The 21,836-nt window shown below is 38.8% G+C and overlaps 1 protein-coding gene across 2 annotated transcripts in view; it reads right to left on the reverse strand.

Annotated features, from left to right (window-relative positions):
• LOC129767289 (homeobox protein dve-1) overlaps positions 1-21,836 on the reverse strand; it is a 223,780-nt gene that overhangs the window by 55,602 nt on the left and 146,342 nt on the right. Inside the window, exon 1 of one of the 2 annotated variants that reach the window (XM_055768003.1) lies at positions 10,039-10,312. The exons of the other annotated variant lie outside the window; for it this stretch is intronic. Coding sequence (XP_055623978.1) covers positions 10,039-10,144 — 106 coding nt within the window. The 5' untranslated portion in view covers positions 10,145-10,312. Of the gene's footprint in view, positions 1-10,038; positions 10,313-21,836 lie in introns of those variants that run through there. 2 annotated transcript variants of the gene reach the window in all.

Here is a 21,836-nt window from a genome sequence, read left to right on the forward strand (position 1 = left end):
CTCTACCAATTCTAACGCAACCGGTAGCGGCAATACTCGTAGTGACAGATAGATACACGTGAGATTTCCAAATCCACATTCGCAGGAGCGACAGGTCGGAAAGTGAGTCTCACGTTCGAAACGCTTTCCTCCATCGGGACCGAAGTGAGGACCGAAATCGTTTCTTGATTATCGGATCCTCACTCATTTGATTTGCACATAAACGTCAGAGACTACTGGCAGTTCGAAACTCAAATATCCCCAGAGTTCGAGTGTAAAGTTTCGATACGCGGCGATAAACTGTTCGCACCCTGGAGCGATTGGTTTTCGCAAATTGAAAAACTAATTTAATTATGACGACTGTTATGATTCTTCCAATAGGGAAGATTAGCTGAAAGGATGGATCCGGTTGACTCGCCGCCAACAGTGTTACTTTTACTGAGTAAATATTTGTACTGGCTTCGAAATTAAAATTACACTATATTAATAATGTTCTAACTTGATGAGCTTCTGAATTCCATCGACTCCCTATTACATGGTGAGCTATTTTAACGCATTTGTTTAGAATACTAGCTTCAGTGATCGATAACTGCCTGCTGTAATCGCTGCAATATCTGACAGCAACAGTTGGAGCAAATCACGTTGGGGTTGCAATCCGGCACCATGGAAAAAGCATTAGCCTCCATTCCACACCGGGCGGTGGCCGGGTGTAAATATTTCTAATCACATTATATCATTACTAATACATAGCCTCATTTGCAAAACGTCTTCGCTCGGATCAGTGAGCGCTCATTGCTTCCTTCCCGCAGAGGGAAACCTTTAAGGCAGCGCAGCACCGTGTGTCCGGTCACACGGTCAATCCGGTGGAACACTCCTTACAAGATTCCACCGCGTATGTGCCTGTGTGTGAGTATGTTCAGGCGCGATTTCAAAGCATAAAGAGTATTAAAATTTATAATCCTTTTCTTTCGTGCTTATGCAACGTGTTGGGAGCTGGAAAATAAACCTCAGTCTGGACATTAGCAAAACCTTTTTCACCGGTAAGCAAGGGTTTCCGATTGCTTTGGCGGGAAGGACTCTTAATTGAATATTGCCAATTACGGCCCATCATCGGCCTCCGACCGACCGCCGGTTGGTTTCGGTTCAAGTTTCCAGCGGCTGTTGCCACTGCGGAAAGATGTATGTAATTCCTGTTGTGGTTGGCGGTGAAAAGTCAATTGTACTGCTATGCTCTAGTTATTTTCATTATCTGAACGGGCGGTGTTGTAAATTGGTTAGCTTCATGTTTAGCAGTTAATTGATTAGCTTCATGTGCAGTGAATGGGTTTCACACATTAGAAAGAAATTACAAATCGTTTTTTTTCCAAAATCAATGGTTTAATGTTTTCAACACCCCATTTTTTTCTCAATTGCTCATACGTCTCTAAACGACAACGCAACTTTGAACAATCCGCCTATCGTAGCAAAAGCTACAGCTTAAAAAAACCTAAATGTGGTCTCGACACCTCGAACACCACTACAAAGATATAAATATTTCTCTGGAAAAGTTGCATTACAATAACTTTTATTTTCAGTAAAACATCGAAACTCGATGAAGCGGCACTAGAGATATAAATGAATATACTCGTCGAAATAAATGAAGAAAAGTTTAAAAGTATTTCAGAAACGAAAGAAACTTTTATTCTGAATTTTTAATATGTTGTGCAAAAATAGCTCAACTCTCCAAAAATGATATAGTCAGCTAGAGACGAATCACAAGGAACAAACACTTTTAAATGTTTTGCCTTAAAGTAGAAGTTTGGAGTGCACTTCAGTTGTTTTTTTCACAGAAAATTCACTCAATATTTTTTTCATTTGCTAGCCTCAAAAGATTCGACATTCCAAAAATTGTTTTAATCGATAAAAACGGCGAATTTTCAGACTACCCTAATTTAGGATGTTAAACTTTAACTCTTTGCGGTCGTTTGTCTGCTCTCAGCCATCACAGCAAGGAATCATACTTTATTCAGCCATGTATCAAGGTTATACATTATTCAGCCATGTATCAATTTAAACTTTTTCTTAACAAATCTTAATGTATGGTGAACCTGTTCACGAGTTAATATGGTGCTTCTATGAATAATGGGTAACGGTACACAGTATAATTAGCGAGGAAACATAAGAGGATAGTCACGTTGCTGAATAGCTACGATACATCGGATACAACAGTTATAGTAATCCAAATTTTATTTTCAACTACGATATGAACTGGGGAGGAATACCAAAATGCGTACGAAAGTTGGTGGAATGTCTTGTAGGTTCATTGACTTTATTCGAGAGACTTTCAGCCGTAGGCTGTTACGAACCACTTGAGTTTATTCTCGTGTGATATACACAAAGGAAAATTATAAAATATATTTGTGATATAAAAACACGTTGTTCAGTAAATGCATATTTAAAATTCACAAGAAATAAACAGACCTTATTTAGCTTTTATAATCTTACATGATACATATAGTGATATATGCTCTTTCAGGGGAAACTAATTCATTTCATTTATTTCAATTTCTACAATCGGTTGCATATTTGTGCGAAGCAAGATCATACTAAAAAGTTCATTCTACAACTAAAGTATATATAATACAACTAATACTAGTATACAACTAATTCCTTCCATTAAGCCAACCATTACACTCAAGATGGAACCCTTCTTCGAGACGGAATACTATTGATAGCAACGGGAAGTTGGTTCCATAAAACAGTTGCTCGTACAATAATTTCGACCAGTACGACACCCTCATCAACATTTAATACGACCACAAAGGGTTAAACTTGAAATAAAAAAAACTAATCTACAATTTTCGAATAGTAAAATCATAGATTTGAGCGAAATCTGAACAATTTTTTTCTCGGTAAAACTCATTTTTGTCGAATATAATTTTCAAAAATCAGGAAGAATTAAAATAAAAATCAGGAAGAAATCCGGATAGTTCATTTTGGGTTGTTAAGAAAGTTCTTGCGAATTCGTGGTGAAAAAAAAAACATTTTTGAAGGCAGATATAAATTCATTTAATTTTATATGCCATTTGAAGTTTTTTTTATCCCTTGAGAGAACTTGCAGGAACCCTAATATGTGATTACTGACAGCGCAATATCCGATTAGTTTGGCTTGTTCCATTCTGTTCATTATTTTAGAGATGCTTTAAACTTTTGAGTTCATGCGCCTCTATCATGTTTGGCTTGTGGTTGTGCGTGTTGTCAAAGAGACATGAAGTATAGCATTGTTTTATTAATTAATTAATTCTCCTGGATTTCATTTTACATATTCTCATATGGTTTTTGAATCACATCTATTGTACTCTATATAAAATCTGCCAAACATTCGTAAAGCTGTCATTCTACTGGATGTGAGATATGTATGTGGTAGTAGAGGTAAAATCACGTGTTTTTCAAGGGTTAATAGTGTTTGTGAGAGAAGAGCAAAGCACTCCGCTTGTTTTCGTTTTGGTACGTAAATAGATTAATTCACTTAACAGACTGAGTGGCGCTTCATTGAAACGAGTCTTAGAATACATTTGAAAAAAATAACAATTCAATACTGAAGTAAAATGTACGAACGATATGTTCCGATGAACAATTCCAAATATAAATATATATAGAAGGTGAAGTACAATTCTTATTATACGCGAGCGTAAGCAAATTTATAACATATGCGAATTGGGGCTCTATTGGTATAAACAAGTTGTTCCGCACAGTAACTGGATGTTGATAATTCCTTAATATTTTTCTTCGTTCATCGTATTTTTTCACATATTCATGTTGGAGAGCTTTAACCCTTCTCTTCGTTGGCCGAGGCATTTTGATTGAATGTAATACTTTTCCGTTTACTATTTTTTGAGAGCAGAGGCAGCCGTAGCAATGTTCCGAGCTCTGCAATACAATTTTCTTAGCCAATGTTGAAGTTGCTAAAACTTGCATTATAGATCCATTGAACGTAAAAACAATAATTGTATTGATATCAACACAATTTTATTTTATTGATTTTAATGGCATGAAACGCTATGACTCAGGAACATTTTATTGAGTGGTTTTCATAGCTGTTTCGATGATGTTGTCTGACATCAGTGTCGAAAAAATAACGATGCTTTCACCAGTAGAAACAAAACCATTGCGGAAAATTGAAAAATTAAAATTCAACTTTCAGAGCACTAGCTCGAGTTTCCCGACCTTTTTAAATTGTACATTGCGACGGCAGATGCGAATTTAATATCTTGTTAGTAATCGATTAGAGTTTGGATGATATTACATGATTGGAAATGTGCGAAAACGATAATTTTCTACACACTGTTTCGCAAAATTAATGAATTTCTTTGCATATCGGGCGAGGGGTAAAGGAGAGAGATGAAAGAAATAAGCGCCATTGCGGCTTCCTTCCACCTTCACCTCAAAGATGACGTAAATACAATTCGGGGTGACCGTTTCACTCTTATTACCCATATATATACCATTTGCATCAATTTGTTGGTCCATTCCAAACCTTTTGCACTTCATTGTGTTTCCAAACATATGTTCAATCTACCTGTAACTTTCCCAATGGATGATCTCTCAGCTTGGTTCTCACTCTCCAGGAGAATCCACGAATCCAACATAACTCTTTTCGCCCGCTCTCTTCGAATTTCTGATCCAGAGACCACTCTTGCTCTCGTTATGTTGTGAGTCCATCTCCATCGCCCCGACACCCATCTGCTGCTACCGTGTGGCGGTAAAACCGAGCGCGCCAAAATAGCAGCACCGACCCACAGCGCACCCAGAAGGCGATTATTTTTATTATCCATCATTGCCTCTCGTTCATTGCCTCCCATCTGTTTGAATCTATGCTCGTTTCTTGCTGGGGAAATAGCCATCCGAGACGGAATGGGCGGAAAAAGGGGACGAAAGCAGTGCTACGAGCGGGGAACAAGATTAACACATACTAGGAATTAGAGTATTAGCGTGGAGCTTGTGCTAGGATTAGGCGTCAACGGCGCTGACCAAAATGGCACTGCTGCTGCTGCTAAAATTGCGTCCATTCACGTCCGATGGCCACAAATGGGCGCCGCTATCGATCTGGCAATAACGGGCATTTTTTCTTCCTGTTTTGTTTACGCTCTCCGGGGATCCAAAGCTCGTAGGTTAGATTTTTCGAGTCCCACTTCTTTTTATTATTCGTTTCACTCAAATCATATGTTTCACTAGATAGTGTCCCGAAGCGATCAACAGAGTGAACAGAGAATGAAGGGTTGGGCAGTAGGTGATAATAGTTATGTTTTCCCCTATACTATTGCTATTGCTTCGTTTGTACCGACGAAACGTGTTTATCTCAGTTCATTCGCTGCTGCTGATGGAGCCGGGGGAGAAGCCGCTCTAGCAGTTACTAAGTTCGCATGGTGGGTGCGTCTCGAGTAAAATCGGTCACAGTTTGAATGAGAGTGCCAAATTGCAAAATAACTAATGCATCGTGGTTTGACAACGTTTTCATTCACTACAAACAATAACAAATTCCTCAAAAACTAAGTTTATTAAGAAGCTACTCGAGACGGTCAAAAAGAGTGAATTGGGAGGTTATACCTCTCCCCCTATATTCCCCAGACATTGCTTGCACATATTACTATTTGTTTAAACACATAAACAAATATCGAAAGGGGGCATTTTGAGATACAATATGCATTATTGTTATCGACAAGTTTATCCATTCTATTCACAACTAAAAGGCAGTACACCATCATTGTTGCCACTAGGGAATGAGGAACATAGATTCCCTAGAAGTACCTACATTTGAAAGACGCAATAAGTTAGGAGGGATTGTGAAACACATTGGTCGTTTGACAATTCTTCCGAGCTCATATGCCAGAAAGCCACGTTATGTGAAGTGTACCCAAGACGACAAACGTGAAAAATAACGGACGTTCGAACTTTCTTAATTTGTTTTTAAGGACGTAATTTAAATATTGTGCAACTTACAAAGCAGACCGTAACATTTCGGGAGGGGATTGGAGTTTTCAAATAGAATTAAATCAAACAAACAAATTCGGGCGGGACGATGTACGATGGGTCTGCTATCCAAGTAATCAGTAAGTCCTGAGAAAATCCGTAAGTCAACACATACAAAGCATTGATAAGCATCATATAGGGTGGATATAAGGATAAAAAGACGAAATATGGGGCTTTTGAAATCCTACTGCTTCTTCTTCTTCTTAAAATAATTTTCAAAAACCGCTTACATTTAATATTACAACACCCAAACAAAAACCTTATTTAAGTATCAGCGATAATAATTATTTTTCTTAATGCTTGTAAATGTATAAATGTGTATAAAACGCTTTCACTATTTTTTTTTGTTCAGCCTCCTGGGCTGGTTCGTGTCTGCATGCTTTCATTAATCCTATGTTTCATTTATGTTCATATACATGACAGAGTTGATATGAGACGTAAAAGCAATAAAAATGTAGATTTATCATTGTTTGACATTCGAGATGCAGATTTAGGGCCATAACAGGGCTATGACTTAATGATACTGGTAGTCACAGTGACAAAGTGACACACGTAAGACGCATATTTCGAGAACGGATAGTCCCATTAGAGCAGATGACGCAGCTGTTAGTTTGAAAGTCGTTAACATTGTTAGTTTCATTGAAATTGAGCAGTTTGACCAGTGCCCTTTGACGTAGGATTACGTCTTTCGGGAACATATTGGGGTACAAATTGAAAATCGAAAACCGAGCACATCGTGAAAATTGTCCAAACGCTTATTGCTCAGTCATTTCATGATGGATTGATGAAATTTTTACGTCAGTCGATTTTGGCACTCCATAACAATTTTTTACATTGCAGAAAATAATATATGTCATGAAACTAACTATCAAACAATTGAAAAATCTCAACCCCTATCCTGACAGAAAAACTTGCTTCTGATTGGTCGAAATTGACGACACATGCGACGAGTCCCTAACAGAGACATCAAAACCAAGCTGCCTGGGGGAAATCGGCATTGCAAATACATGGAAGTAGGAGGAGTTTTTGTTTCTACCGAATTGTATTCACTAACAGAGACATCAAAACCAAGCTGCTTGGGGAAATCGACATTGCAAATGCATGAAATCAGGGGGAATTTTTGTTCCTACCGAAATGTATTTCTTACAGAGACATCAAAACATTGCAAATACATATAAATACATGAAAGTCGAGGCGGAGACGAATGAATCGTAAGATTTAAAGTCTCCGTGAACAAAGGAAAAGAGCTTAGAGGCGAATGAACTGCAAAGTTTGAAGCCTCTCAAAAACAAAGAATAGAATTAGGAAAAGAAGAAGGAAAAAGTCGGGGGCATTTTTATATTGCAAGTAAGGTGAGTGATACGATTAATTCTAGCAAATAAAATTTAAATTTGGAACTTTAATGTTGGTTTCTTCGTGAAATTACATATCAATGACCGATCGTGTATTGTGAAAAATTTAGCACAAGTGTAAATGTAAAATTGTATAAGGTAGCAGTAGTGTTAAAAATGACTTGAAATATGAATCGATTTATTTCAATTTTCATAAATAAAAATCAAGGTGTGTTCCTGCTCGAGAACGGGTCGTTTGGTTTAAGCTGTCTGTTTTGTTGTGTTCATTCTCACCGAAGATAAGTTCATACGGTGAGAAAAATAAGAAAACTGAAGAAATATGATAAAGAGTGATTTGCTCTACATATAGTATTAGGTGTTGTTAGTCCAATTAAAATTCACATTGGAAAGTAAAAAAGTAAAGTAAAAATTATAAAAAAAATTACCTTTACCATTTCAAATATGTTTTGTCTATATTAAAGTAACATGTTTTTACTGACGAGAAAAAATTGATAATTGTGTTCGGTATTGGTGATTATCTTATATTATATTAGGGTTTTTTTTTCTTCATTTCATCCATACATAACACAGGAGGCACCTCGGCTAGGATAACAGGGCGGTTTTCATCATATCTCGTTCCACTTTGGTATCTTTTATCTGATACGCACCATCCAACGACTTTTTACCATCCTTCTGTCATCATCACTCGGTAAACACTGGTGGAGTGAACAAGCAATACCCATCAACCAAACAAAACGGCCATTTTCAGAAGGCCACCAAATCATTATCAAAGAGTTTAACGATGTAATTCTTCAAACATATCCAAAATCAACAGATAGCCTAACGGAATCCTACGTCAACTATGCGGTCGTGTCTCGGACACAACCCTCTTGTGATATTTTTAGTGTGTGTGATCGATATTACGCGAGATATTGATCACTAAACCCAGCCAACGAGAAAATAATGAATAAGTTATCCCCCAACCTAATATAATGGAGTCCGTAATGATATTTTTTTCTCCTTAAAATCGATGTGAAACTTGGTGCGATGGTCCATAACCTCATGGGATGGGTCTGCTGTTAGTGTTCAGAACTTAGCATCATTTCATTTTTGGGAGGAATATTATCCAATCTCTCCCACTGTGCCCCGAAGCATGCTCCTTTGTGCCGCTATTCGGATTAAGCGAGCTGTTTTTATCTCTCTCTTCGCCCCACGCTTCGTGCAGCAGCAGCAGCAGCATCACCACCACCACTGGCTCTCTCTCTCTCGATTTCGTTATCCCTAATTCATGTGCGGTGCATGGCGGTGGTGTTTCAGTCCGAGCCAAATCTTGCGCGAGATTCCGAGTGCTAGCACCGTGCCGAGGACGGGCAGGAGAGCAGAAAGGCGGCAACGGAAACGAACAGGATTAAAAAGCGTACTTTTGTTTTCGACTGCTATTCGGGTTCAAATAAATCCTTTTTTATAAAACACGATTCGGCTCTAATTCTAAAAGTTTCTGGGCTTTCTGGTCCGCGAGCGTGTGAGTGTAAGCGGCTAAGGCTCCATTCGGTTGTTTTTAATCTTCTCTATCATCTTCCAGCTTCCTCCGTTTTGTTGGGGAAGGTCTGGGACTAGAGCGACGGAAGATAGCGAAGGTTAAAATTGTCCTGCCACGAGATTTAGCGGATAGTGTGGGTCACGGGGTTGGGGGATAGGAGGTCTGACACATACTCCATCACGTTCTCCAGTGGCGCTCCGGGGGAACGAGGTAAAGGATTTGAATTTATTGATTCTAGGATTTTATAACGAAATTCATACATCGCCATGAGGAGACTCTCCCCGAACGAATCGTCCGAAGTGGAGGGAAAATCCATTTCTACGTCTTTTCTTAAATCCAAATTCTATAAATTATTATAGAATTTCAGACTTAATCTTATCTTCCCGCTTCGGAGCGTACCACATGGTGTGCCTCGGTGAGCTGGTGGGATAATGGCCCGGGGAGAAGTATCCTGATCCTTCGTCTTGCTCGAGAGCGCATAACAATACGTCGTCCTAGTCGGCTCTGTCGTTCGCTCACTTCCTGCCCGGCACGGTACTCGTATGAACCCGAGAGAAAGGATAAGCTTAAGAGTTTCAGCTGGGTGTGAGTGTGGGTGCCAACATGAGCGCGGAGGTGGCCCGTCTGCTCTGCTGAAGAATCTGTGTTAGGATATAGATAAAGCTTCTTAAGGATTTTTCTTTCGTCAGTTTTTCGTCTTCCAGCTAACCCTAACCAGCAATCTTTGCCCCCCACCACCCTTTCTCGTGTGAGAAGGGGGGCGACGGAATAAGAAAAGGATTTACTACCACTCCGCACCCGCCGCAACCTTCGATATTCCGCCCGGGTCTTCACGGGAGAAGAGTTGCCACGTTGGATAAATAAACAGACATAAATCACGGCTTGCCGCAAAAATTTCCGAGACGTTGGAAAATTTCTAATTGGGTGACGATAAATCAAAATTTTAAGTATTATTTATCTGCGATTCGTATCCAGGGAGAGGATAAGGAGTACTCCTACCCTCATCTTTCCTGGCTTTGTAACTAATCACGTATCACACCCCATTTTCTAATTTCTTTCTGATGAGCCAAACTTTCCGACGGTGCCGGGACTGAATAAATTGTTATCGTTTGCCATTAATTAAGGCAGGCAAATAGCTGTCCCCTCCCGTGCGTTTGTTGACAATCAGATGCATCTAACCTTGAGTTATATCCGCGTCGGGTGAGGATTCGCGCGTGTGAGATTCGCTCGGTTCCGTCACCTCCTCCTGTTTCCGCTGCTGTTCGTTTTTCTCCTCGTCATCCATTCACTCGGTACAATTCACTATTCACTGTCAACCATCCGTCAAAGGTAAACACTGCGTTACCACCGGCCGTTGTTCGAACCGTGTTCGATTTCGAAATTCCGCACCAAGGTACACACAACAAACAAACTTGTTTCCGCGCGAACCTCCCGAGCTCTTCTACGTCCGTCCCGTTCGACGACTTGTGCTAAACAACGTCGCTCATCTAGTGTTTTCCAAACTGTGGCGGCGGCGGCAGCGGCTGCTGCTGCCGCACGACAAGGAATACAAACAAAAAAAGGAACACCACACCACGAGACTTGGATCTGGATTAGGGATAAAGCGATACCCGAGTGCGATCCGGCCCCGAAAGGGACGCTTGCCTTGCGCGGTATTCGGCACCAAAAGTTGGCGCAATTTCGTCAACCCTGAACTCGGTATCTCGTGGCGTTAGGGTCGCGTAAATCCCCCATTTCACAAATCCCGATCCGACGGTCCTCTTCTCTGCCACTCTTCCACCCATTCTCGCGCGCTCGCTCCCTCTATCAATCCCACCACAGTCGGAATAGCACCGGCTACACAACCCAGCCAAGAGTGTGCGGCCCTAAGAGGAAAGATAAACGAAATGGAATATATCCACACCACGGATGAAAATAATATAAATCCTTTATCCCTAATTCTATCTCCTCGCCGTGGCCGTATGCTGCGAGCGGTTCCCCCTTGCCGAATAGTCGTTTCTCTGTTCACCCGGCTTATGCACCTCTCTCTCTCGTTTACCTCACCTCACCTCACGTTGCGTCATCCACGCGGGCACTGTGGGATTTCAGGCGGACAAAAATCGGAGAAGTGACTGTGTTTCGATCTGTTTTCCTATAGCAAGTAGACACTTCGACTAAGATAAGTTAAAAATTTCAGGACTGTAGTAGATACTTTGCCTGAGATACCGAGAAATGATTCGATGAAAAATTGCAAAAAAAAATCATTTTCTTTTTCGAAAAAAAAGTTTCAAAGTACGTTTCAGGGAAACAAGCGAGTACAAAAGTAATCAACACCAAAAAATACCCGCGACTTGCATGTATTTGCAAAGCGGATTCCCCCAGACGCATTAATTTTGAAGTCGGTGTTAGGGAAACACAGCTCGGTGGGAACAAAAATACCCCCGACTTGCATGTATATTTGCAAATCGGATCTCCACAGGTACATCGATTTTGAAGTCTGTGTCGGGGAAAACGAAAATCAGGCCAATGAAAACTTGGCAGTTAGGACGTTTGACATTTTACAGTTATTACTTGTTCATCTCGTGAAAAATATCATTTTATTTATTGTGATAGACGCGGAGAAATATTTCCTGTCAATTGATGCAAACATCTTTCCGATCTATTGAGAAATGTTCGAGTTAAAAGCATTCGAAATACGGGCAGGGTTTATACAAATCGGCGGAACAAATATATGGGAAAAAGAAAATTCTTTCAGTTTTCACGAATTTAATCCGTTTAGAGATTAGCGAATTGTAATGATTGTAATGTATAGCATATCAAACAAATCTTAGAGAATTTCCGATTCGATTGGTATGCAAATCATGAGAATCCATTCACGGTGAAAATAGTTATTAACGTTAACTTTATTTCATAAAAACGTGACCTGTTTTCCGATTTGGCACCCTTCCGAAAAGACGTAGTTCTACGTCAAAATATTTGTGATCAAAATATCGGAATAACTTTTAAATATATTATAACCTTACTAGCTGACTCGGCAAACGTTGTTCTGTCACCTTTTTTCCAAAGGAATATTTTTTATTTTAAGAGTGAATATTTTAACGATCTATAGAATTAATCGAGGGTCTATCGAAACGGCTAAATTTTTAACTGCTGGGTCCCGTTCGTGAATTGGGAAAGCAAAGATACGCCAGAAAATATGCAAATGTATTAACTGCTTTTCACCGAACTGAAGAGCTCAACATTAGAATGAGCATTCAAATCGTTCCACTCAACGATTTTCAATGTCAATGTCTGCGTTGTTGATATTTGTGAATGATTTTGACGTAGACCTACGTCTTTCATTAAGGGTAAAAAATCAGAAAATAGGTCACGTTTTTATGAAATAAAATTAACATTAATAATTATTTTTGCCGCGAACGGATTTTGGCGATTTACATACCAAACGAATCAGAAATTCCCTAAGATTTGTTTGATATGCTATACATTACAATCCACTGGCATGTAAATGGTTAAAATTCATGAAAACTATAAGCGTTTCCATTTTCTCATACATTTGTTCTGTCCATTTGTATGCTTTCCCGAACAGAGCTGTCAATAACGGGCAACTTGTCGACGAGTAACTTGTTTGGCGCCATCACATGTCTTCGTTTCGGATTGAGCCGTGAACGCGACCAAATTATTCACTCGTTGATGTCTCTGGCATTGCAATCATTGCATCAAACTGACGCCATTGTATGAATGTTTTGAGCTACACAATTGTGTGGGCAATCATCAAGCTAGGCTATCATAGGCTTACCAAGAAAAAAAATGTGCTGAAATTTTGCCTGTGATAAGCTAATCTAGACCGGCAATATTAACAGAAAGGGCTTTTGTTGAGAAGAGCGCAAAATGGAGATGTTTGTATATTTAGTTGCTTCAAGCCATCGATATATGGAAATTTGTGTGAGTATGTGCGTGCTTCATAGCCCGTACGTAAAAATAGTGACTCTTCGCTACGCTGGAACAGAGATCACTGATTGTTGAGATTAGTAGAAAGAGTTTATTTTGTTTATTTAGTCAACAAGAAAGTAAATGTCGTTCTGGAATTTTGTATGTGATTTGGTTTCGCTTACCAGTAGCAAAACTTTCTCCACTAAGGATAACAGTTGCGCTTATCTCGAGCATGAGAAAGTAGTGCAATTTTTTCGAGGCCAGTAATATCAACAGAAGCGTTTCTTTTGAGATTAGCGCAAACTGATGAGAAGTGTTTATATTTCTAGTAGCTTCAAGCCACCAATGTATGACTCTGTATGCATGCTATGACGATCGCTTGGATTACGTTGTACGAACGATGCCTAAAGGTGCGATTCCACTGAGAAAATACTAAATAAAACGTAGCATGGTATTTGATACTTGTAAGTATTGTCATTGTTATTGTTTCCATCCGATGTCAAAGATATATTGATAAAGTTATGAGATGTGGAATAATGGTGCTGGTGCAACAAGTATATAATCGCTTGTAACCGAGTGTATGTCAATTGTGAAAAAGCCACCGGAATAGCGTTCGAAGTATATTTTCAATGCATTGACATGAAACAAGTTGCGACATACGATCAGCTAGTGAATTGTTCTGCGAGAGCAAGAACGAATCATCAAGCAGGGCGATGAAACCATTCTACTAAACAGTTATTTCTAAAATTACACAGCATAATATCCGAAGTTATAAACAAGCGACTTATATAAAATAACAGCGTAGTTCTACGTCAACAATGCGATTGTGTATCTTTACTGATAAATTGGATATCCGCCTACGTTTGTGATCGTATCGTTGATGAAATTTTCAGGAAAACGATTTGTACAGTTCATATTTGGCATGCAAGGCCATGAAAATTTCAGTTTACCGCATGAGCCATGATTCATGTTTGTGGAGACAATATCGAACTGCATATTCCCGAAACCGAATTTGAAATTCGATCGAAATCAACTTTCGCATTCTGAAATTCGTTCGACTCAAATTCAATCGTGCTATGCAAATGTGGGCAACTTTGTCTGAATGCAAAAAAAACGTCCGTATTTGTAGAGGGAGCAATACATTCTTTATCAGATTGGCAGACCCGAATTTTTTTTGAAACTCGAATGGAAATTATTACTTCGTGTAATTTGAATGGTTAGAAGTCGTATTCCTGATCCCAATTTAACTATTTTTCTATAAACTCTCTCACATTTCTGCCAAAACTTCATCTATAATGTAAAATCGCTATCAGACACAATTTCGGCTCAAAATTTTCCCCACTTGCAGAGAATGTGTTACTCTGGTACATGGAGCACATGATCGATACGGTAGATCTAATTTCCGTTTACAATTTTTGTTTTAAGAGTATGTTCATACTTTCCGTAAATCCATTGTCATTGTCATTGCACAGAACTGGAACACGAAGCTTTGCCTTTGTCGAATTGCGTGGCAATGTTGCCACATTTACACTGCTCGTTTGGCTTTGAGTCGAACGGATTACAGGATGCAAAATTGCGATCCGCCCGGACAATTCTGACTCGATCGGACTTCAGAATAAGAGGGAGCAGTTGAAATGCAGACGGATCTGGAATTTCGGAGAAAATTACGAATTCCGAGGAATGATTCCCTGATGGTGCATTTTGACGACTAACCGAATTAGAAATGTGTGTATGAGATAATCCATTAAATTGCAAAAAAAAAATGCTATTCAACCGTGTAATATTGTAATGAAGCTCATTGAAGATTTGTTTCTTCTTGTTGAACACCCGTGCTGTCATGACTAGGCATTGTATTTTAGCTTGGCAATAGCGAAGGCTGTGTCGGCGTTGCTCATGATAGCATCTCGCGAGTTATTGTATTATTTCTTCACGCTGCTTCTGTTGGTTGTTTCGTAGGAATCGCAGTAGTTCGCTCTCAACCTACGTCAAGATCTACTGTTATCTAGAAAAAAATTGTGTCGAAAATTGAATCTTCAGACCGAGTACCAAAAAGTAAATATTTGACAAAAAAAAATGTTTTCAAGATGACAATGAACCTCGAAATTTCAAACAATTTAAAGACATTTGGCATGAATTTATTTTTTAATCCCAACTTCATGTACTCTACCCTTGGGTGATTTTTCGGTTTCCAAAAAACTCAAATTTTGACATCTGCGTCACTTCTAAATGAAGTCCGATTGAGCCAATATTTTGCATAGGGATTTCATCGTGTAAATCAACATTTCGCAGTAAGTCCCGTATGGAAAATCAAGATGGCCATTTTCATTGGCACCCTAATCTATACGTTTTGTTTCGTATTCAGGAAAAAAGATTAAATCTCAGAGGGCCGATTGGTGAAAAAAAAAGTATCGAGATGATTCGACGTCTCATGCAATTTTAAAACATTTGGCACCAACATATATTTTTTTTAAAACCCCGATTTCATGCAGCATCTTCTTTTAAAAAAAATACTACACTTGCAAAAAATTGGATTCTAGACGCCTAGATCTAGTCTAGTTGCATAGGAGTGTTGAACGAAGACAGGAAACATGTTACCTTTGAGAAATAATAACTCAAAAACGAAAAAAACACCAGGTTTCATAACAGGTACAAAAAATATTAGAAGTGTTGAAAAATGATGAAAATATGTTTGTCCGCTTGTTTGTATGGAAATCTCCCATAGTGGTCGATCGCATTGCTTGTGTGCCAAACAAAACGCGCTCGCTCGCTCGACATACATACATACATACATACATACGGCCTATGCATACATACATATACAATCGCCCGAAAAATCCTCCTGCTCGCATCAACTCGCTTCCATTCCAAACTTGATGGGATTATAGCAAATCCAGATAAAAGGATAAAGCATTATTTCGTTCCCTATACTTTTTCGCCAGCGCTAAGACGACCCCGCGCCCCTTCATTCCGCTGCTGCTATGCTGGCTGACTGAAGAGAGTAATCTTCATTTCTTCAGTCCCGCGTACGATGTCATCATTTCCTTTTCCCACCCCTGGTTGGGAGTGGGGTACCGAGCTGAGGTGGCAGAGACGGGGAGAATGAGAATGATTAACCCGTGTGCGCGCGGCATTGCTTGGAAGGAAGCTGCGGATTGTTGTCATCCCCGCTGCACGAGATGAGTGCGTACCTTCGCGCGCGCCTATTCATGTATATGTGTGTGTGTGTGTGGATCCGTGTGCCAGCGGAGATGATAAAGAGTTGGTTTTGTCTGCCCTCTCCCCGCTACTGCTTGGGATGGGATTACTTTTATTACGGCCGGCGGAAGCGAACGGCGCGGGACGCATTTACACGTGATTTTCCAGACGCGACGAACGTGCCTGTGGCCACCGCCAGCGGAAGGAAAGGAATTGCCATCGCCGCCTCTTGAGGTTGAGTTTCGGGAGCGCCAACAAGAGGTGGAAGCGGGCGCGCACAATGGAAGAAGGATAATGCCTCGGATTAACTCGATTGTATGTGTTGGGATCAGCTTGGCCAAGAGGACGACAATACTGGAAATACGAGCCGAGTCTCGGCGAGAGAGCGTGTGTGTGTGTGTGGGTGCTTCCGATTTTCCGACGGGCGGTGGGTGAGTGGGTGGAATGACCGAAACAAGGGGAATGGATATTCGTGATGTTACGTCTTCTCGAGTTTATGTGATTTCGGATTAAGAAAATCCTCCAAGAAAAGGGATTCACTATATGAAGAATGGACCGGGAAGGAAAATAAATTGGGTAGTAGAATAAAATCGATATCACAAGCTCAGGATGCCTCCAGGATTGTGTCATTTGTTATTTTGTAAAATATTCGTTCCAAAATAAAGTTGACTGAAAAAAAATTTACAAGCCGTTGACCTCTAACAGAACTATTCCATGAGGTCATCAATTTTTGAAAGAAAAGTTATCCGTACTTATGCTAGTTATAAATAGGAAATGAATAATTCCTTCAAACAATAGCAAGCTTTGAAAAGGACCTATTTGATACTGTTTCTACGTAAGGTGTTATGGCAACTTGAAATTATTTTGTACAATTTTTTTATTTTTTTTTTATTTTTTTTTATTACGTAAACCATTGGGGATGTGTCATGCTACTCACCCATTCACGAATATATAACCGAAAATGAGTGGATGATTCAGATACCGTAACTCCACCTAATTATCAGACAAAATACGCCAATTGACTATTGTTTGTGCGTATCTATAGATTGTTCTTTTGTCTTTGTTATCACCCGATAATTCACCAAAAAAATATAGGAGGTTGTGTTCAAGACACGACCGCATTGTTGACGTAGAACTGCGCTGTGGTTTAATTCAAGTCGCTTATTTATAACTGCGGATATTATTTTATAATGCTACGAAAATCTTAAAATAACCATTCTACCGGTTTGGTCGCCCTGAAATGTTTTTTTATTGTAAAATCTTTTAACGATAATTGTTTGATGATTCATTCTTGTGCTCGCAAATATCATCCTTAGTGGAGAAAGTTTTGCTACTGGCAAGCAAAACCAAATCACATACAAAATTCCAGAACGACATTTACTTTCTTGATGCTTAAATAAACGAAAAAACTCTATCTTTTAATCTCAACAACCTCGAAAAGAGTAGCACTGCTTCGTTATGATCAAGATTAGCGCAAATGCAATCCTAGTTGAAAGCAGTTTTGCGACTTACTAATACTCTAGCGTAAATATTTCCCTTCCGCTATCTCCCCCTCTTGTTTATATTTATCATAACGCCTGCATAATTTGCAACACAAAACAATCGTCAATCATAGCATAAAAAAATTAGGCGATTGTTGCATCGTTACAGGGCCACTTCACACGGGAACAGATACAAACGGGGTTTCAGCGTAGCGAAGATGCACTATTTTTACCCGTACGTAAAAATATATGAAGCACGCACGTACGCACACAAATATCCATATATCGATGGCTTGAAGCAACTAAATATACTGTTAATATTGCCAGTCTAGATTAGCTTAGCTGCCATCCTTTGTGGAGAGAGCTTTCTTATGGTCATGCGAAACCAAACCACTGACAAAATCCCAGAACATTCATTTTCTTGGTGAGCTGACGATAGCCAAGCTTGAGGATTCCCCACACAGTTGTGTAACTAAGATCCTTCATGCAATGGCGGTAGTTTGATGCAATGATTGCAATGTCAGAGACATCAACGAGTGAGTAATTTGGTCGCGTCCACAGCTCAATCCGAAACGAAGACATGTGATGACACAAAACAAGGAAGAACAAGCCATATTCATTGCTTTGAATACAGAACGATACTGAAAGTTTGCCTTCCTTCCTTGCTTGAGACTTTAAACTTCTTCAGTTCATTCGTCTCTAACATTCAAAAAGGCCCTTAGAAAACTTTATCTATCATATTAGTCCTCAATCTTCATACTCTATACTCTTGGCGAATATTCCCCTTTGTTCTTCTTCTTTTCATTTGTTCACGGAGACATTACTGTGGGAGATGCGATAAGAATAACAAATACTAGTTGAGTTCATCGGTTATCGGTTCAGAAGCTTCTAGGAATATAAATAATTAGTGATTCGTCTGTTCTGCAGCTTTGATACGATACTTGACGAACCTGAGTTTAAGGAATCATGGATATAGAACTCTCTATGAATAGCAATGAGTGAAAGGAAAATGAATAATGCTTCTTAACGCTCCTATACTCGCGCATTGGTCTGTCAGACCGAGAAATCAATAATTCGGTCATTTCTCAGAAAATATCAACACTACGACTTTGCGTTTCTCTCTAGCTTCGTTATTTGCCGTTTGTCATCGTTTAGCGTATCGCATGTGTTGGTACAATGGGGACGTGTGCCACTTTTCTAACACTTTCGGTCTGACACACCGACGCGAGTATAGGAGTAATTTTTTTGGACAAGTGCCTTTTTTCATATTCTAGAATATTGTTGAATGAAATGTATAAATTAATGTTAGTGGCGTGGAATGTATATTGAATATAATGCATAAGATCATTACCGGACTATTCTTATTTGATTTCAGTCCCTTTTGTACCTGGATTGAACGGATCCATATATTAACTATTCGTCGTTAGATTCATACGTTCAAAAGCAAAACATAAATGTTTGACTTTCGTATAGTTATTCGCTAAATATAATGGTCATACATATACACACTTGTGAAAGAATTTCACATTTCATTTTTTTTGTAAACAGTAAACTATAAACTAATCGGTGGCTTATGGTAATTTTTAATAGTTACAGTTTCGGGGATATTTTTTATAATGAACAATATCAACAAGAAAACGAGAGAAAGAAAAAGTAGTTCCTACAAATCCTTTTACATCATCTTTGTATGCCCTATCTATAAAAAGGCATTAATTCTTAGTTTACAAAGAATATTAAGACAAAGAATATTAGAAATATGCAAACTTTATATTCCAGAACCTTTATCATCTGATGATTATCTAGAAGGGTGGTATACATTCTTCTCTTCGATAAAAAAATGTTCGAGCATGCAGTTATGCTATGTCCTCTTTATACTTCCATGAATTATATTCAGTTGCTTACTTTTAATTAATAACAGTGAGAAATTCGAATTTCGTTATTTGTGTTAGAGTATCAAAAAATACTCTGTTTTGAAGAGGCTGAATTAGATGACTATTAAAACATAATAAAGAAAAAGAAAGCGTATTTTTTGGTGTTTTTTCATTTAATCATAACCTTTTCTTAAAATAAATGCCAATAAAGCCTGAAAAATATACAATGGTAACATTACAGAGAGGTTAAATTTTCGTGCGCGAGTATACGTGTTATGATTTTGCACGTGAGTACAGGAGGGTTAACATGAGAGCATTGCAAAGAGAGGAAATCCAAAGTAAAAACCGATCTCATTCTCTCATGAACATACGACAGAATATGGAGAGCTGACTATTTGACAAAAACAAGATGTTAATATCCCTTTAATAATGAGCTCATTGAAATTAGAGTTCAGTCTCTGAATTATTGTTGGATTGAGTAGTCGTGTTTAAAATTGGACACCTGAATACGACAATTGCATCTTGCAATTTCCCCTTCGTTGCCACTTGGAACAATTTCTACAATTTTTTCTCCATGCATATCATTTGCTAAATGACCCTTTGAAAATGCTGGTAATGTAATGTAATGTAAAATAATGTTAATACTAGTCGAGTAAGAATACTACTACGAATTCATATAAGCAAAGAACATCAGTCAACTATTTTCATTCTAGATTTGAAAATTTGGAACCGTCTTCAACGATAACAATCTGAGACTTACTTTACCACAAATCAAATCAAACGAAGCAAAAGAGACGAAACTGAATTAAATCTCACACACAAAGCTCTTAACATCTTCTGAAACAGTTTCAACGAAGTGCCAAATAAAACTGATAGACAGTTTCCATTAAAAAAATCCATTAATAACGAAATCGACTGTCATGCGGACACATTTCGAATCGATCGCAGTCACTTTCCTTACGTTTGGTGGTCATCAAAATCTAAGCAGTACCCTTAGTTCGTAAGGTTCGCTACAGTTAATCTTTCAGTTCATTACAGTAGTGCTTACAGTGAAAGACTGTTCTCTGAAACTAGCCTGGAGTACGAAGAAAAGCGTAATCGGTCGTTCAAAAAACATTATAACTTAACTCATAACATTAATTCTTTACGGCTATTACTTTCTAGCCTTAAGGAATTGATGTTATGAGTTAATATTAACCTAATTTTGAAAAAAAATATTATCTTGTATTAATAAGAAATTATTCATTTTTTTTCTAATATCCGGTAATCGACCGGATAGCAAATATTGGCCCGATAGTTATCGGATATTCGTTTTATCTCTAGTACCTTTTGGTAGTTGAGGAATACAATAATCATCTTGGGTGTATTTTTAAAAAAATTAATACTTTGTATGTTCATAAATGACAAATGAGACTTTACAGAAAACAAAGTATAACTTATCAATTATTTAGTAACCGATAATTATTTTATTTTATAGAATAATTTATCATTGAATATTCATTTCATTAGTACAGGGTTTTCCTACTTTAAAGTCCGAAAGTAAATTGAAATAAAACACACTTAGAATTCGAATTTCGATGAAACTTTTATTTCAAATTAAAGTTTGGTTTATGCCATTATGTGTGAAAAACAACATCATTCAACTGTCCACCTAGGGCTTCCTCGCACACCTTGATCCGGAACAGGTAATTTTCGATGACTTTTCGGCACATATGGGGCGGTATCTCGGTCATAACTTCACGAATGTTGCCTTTCAAATGTTCAAGAGTTTGCGGAGAGTTAGCATAGACACGGTCTTTCGCATAACCCCACAAAAAAAAAGTCTAGCGGGTTCAATTCGCATGATCTGGACGGCCAATTGGCATCACCAAAACGCGAAATTATGCGTCCCTCAAATTTCGTTCGCAATATGGCCATGTTCGGTCGTGTTATGTGGCACGTGGCGCCGCTGCTGAAACCATATGGCATCCGTATCCAGATCTTCAATTTGTGGCAAAAAAAAATCGGTTAACATGCGGCCATAGCGCTCACCATTCACAGTTACCGACACGCCGTGCTCATTTTCAAAGAAATACGGCCCGATGACTACATCAGACCATAATGCGCACCAAACAGTGACTTTTGGCGGATGCAATGGTCTCTCAACAATCACGTGTGGATTTTCTGAGCCCCATATACGGAAATTTTGGGTGTTCACATAGCCACCGAGCTCGAAATGTGCCTCATCGCTGAAGAAAATTTGATGCGAAAATTCAGCATTTTGCTGCTGTTGTTCGTTCACCCTATCGACGTATGCCCGACGCATTCCATGGTCACCATGCTCTAATTTTTGTACCAGTTGGACTTTATATGGATGTAGGTGCAAGTCCAAATGCAAAATTCGCCACAATGATGTGTTTGACAAGCCCAATTGCTGAGCACGCCGTGGAATCGAAACATTCGGGTCATCCTCCACACTGGCAGCAACAGCAGCAATATTTTCGGCCGAACGCACATTACGATGATGCACAGGTTTCACAAT

This window comes from Toxorhynchites rutilus, chromosome 2, assembly GCF_029784135.1.
Source record: "Toxorhynchites rutilus septentrionalis strain SRP chromosome 2, ASM2978413v1, whole genome shotgun sequence".
NCBI classification, from domain to species: Eukaryota; Metazoa; Arthropoda; class Insecta; order Diptera; family Culicidae; genus Toxorhynchites; species Toxorhynchites rutilus.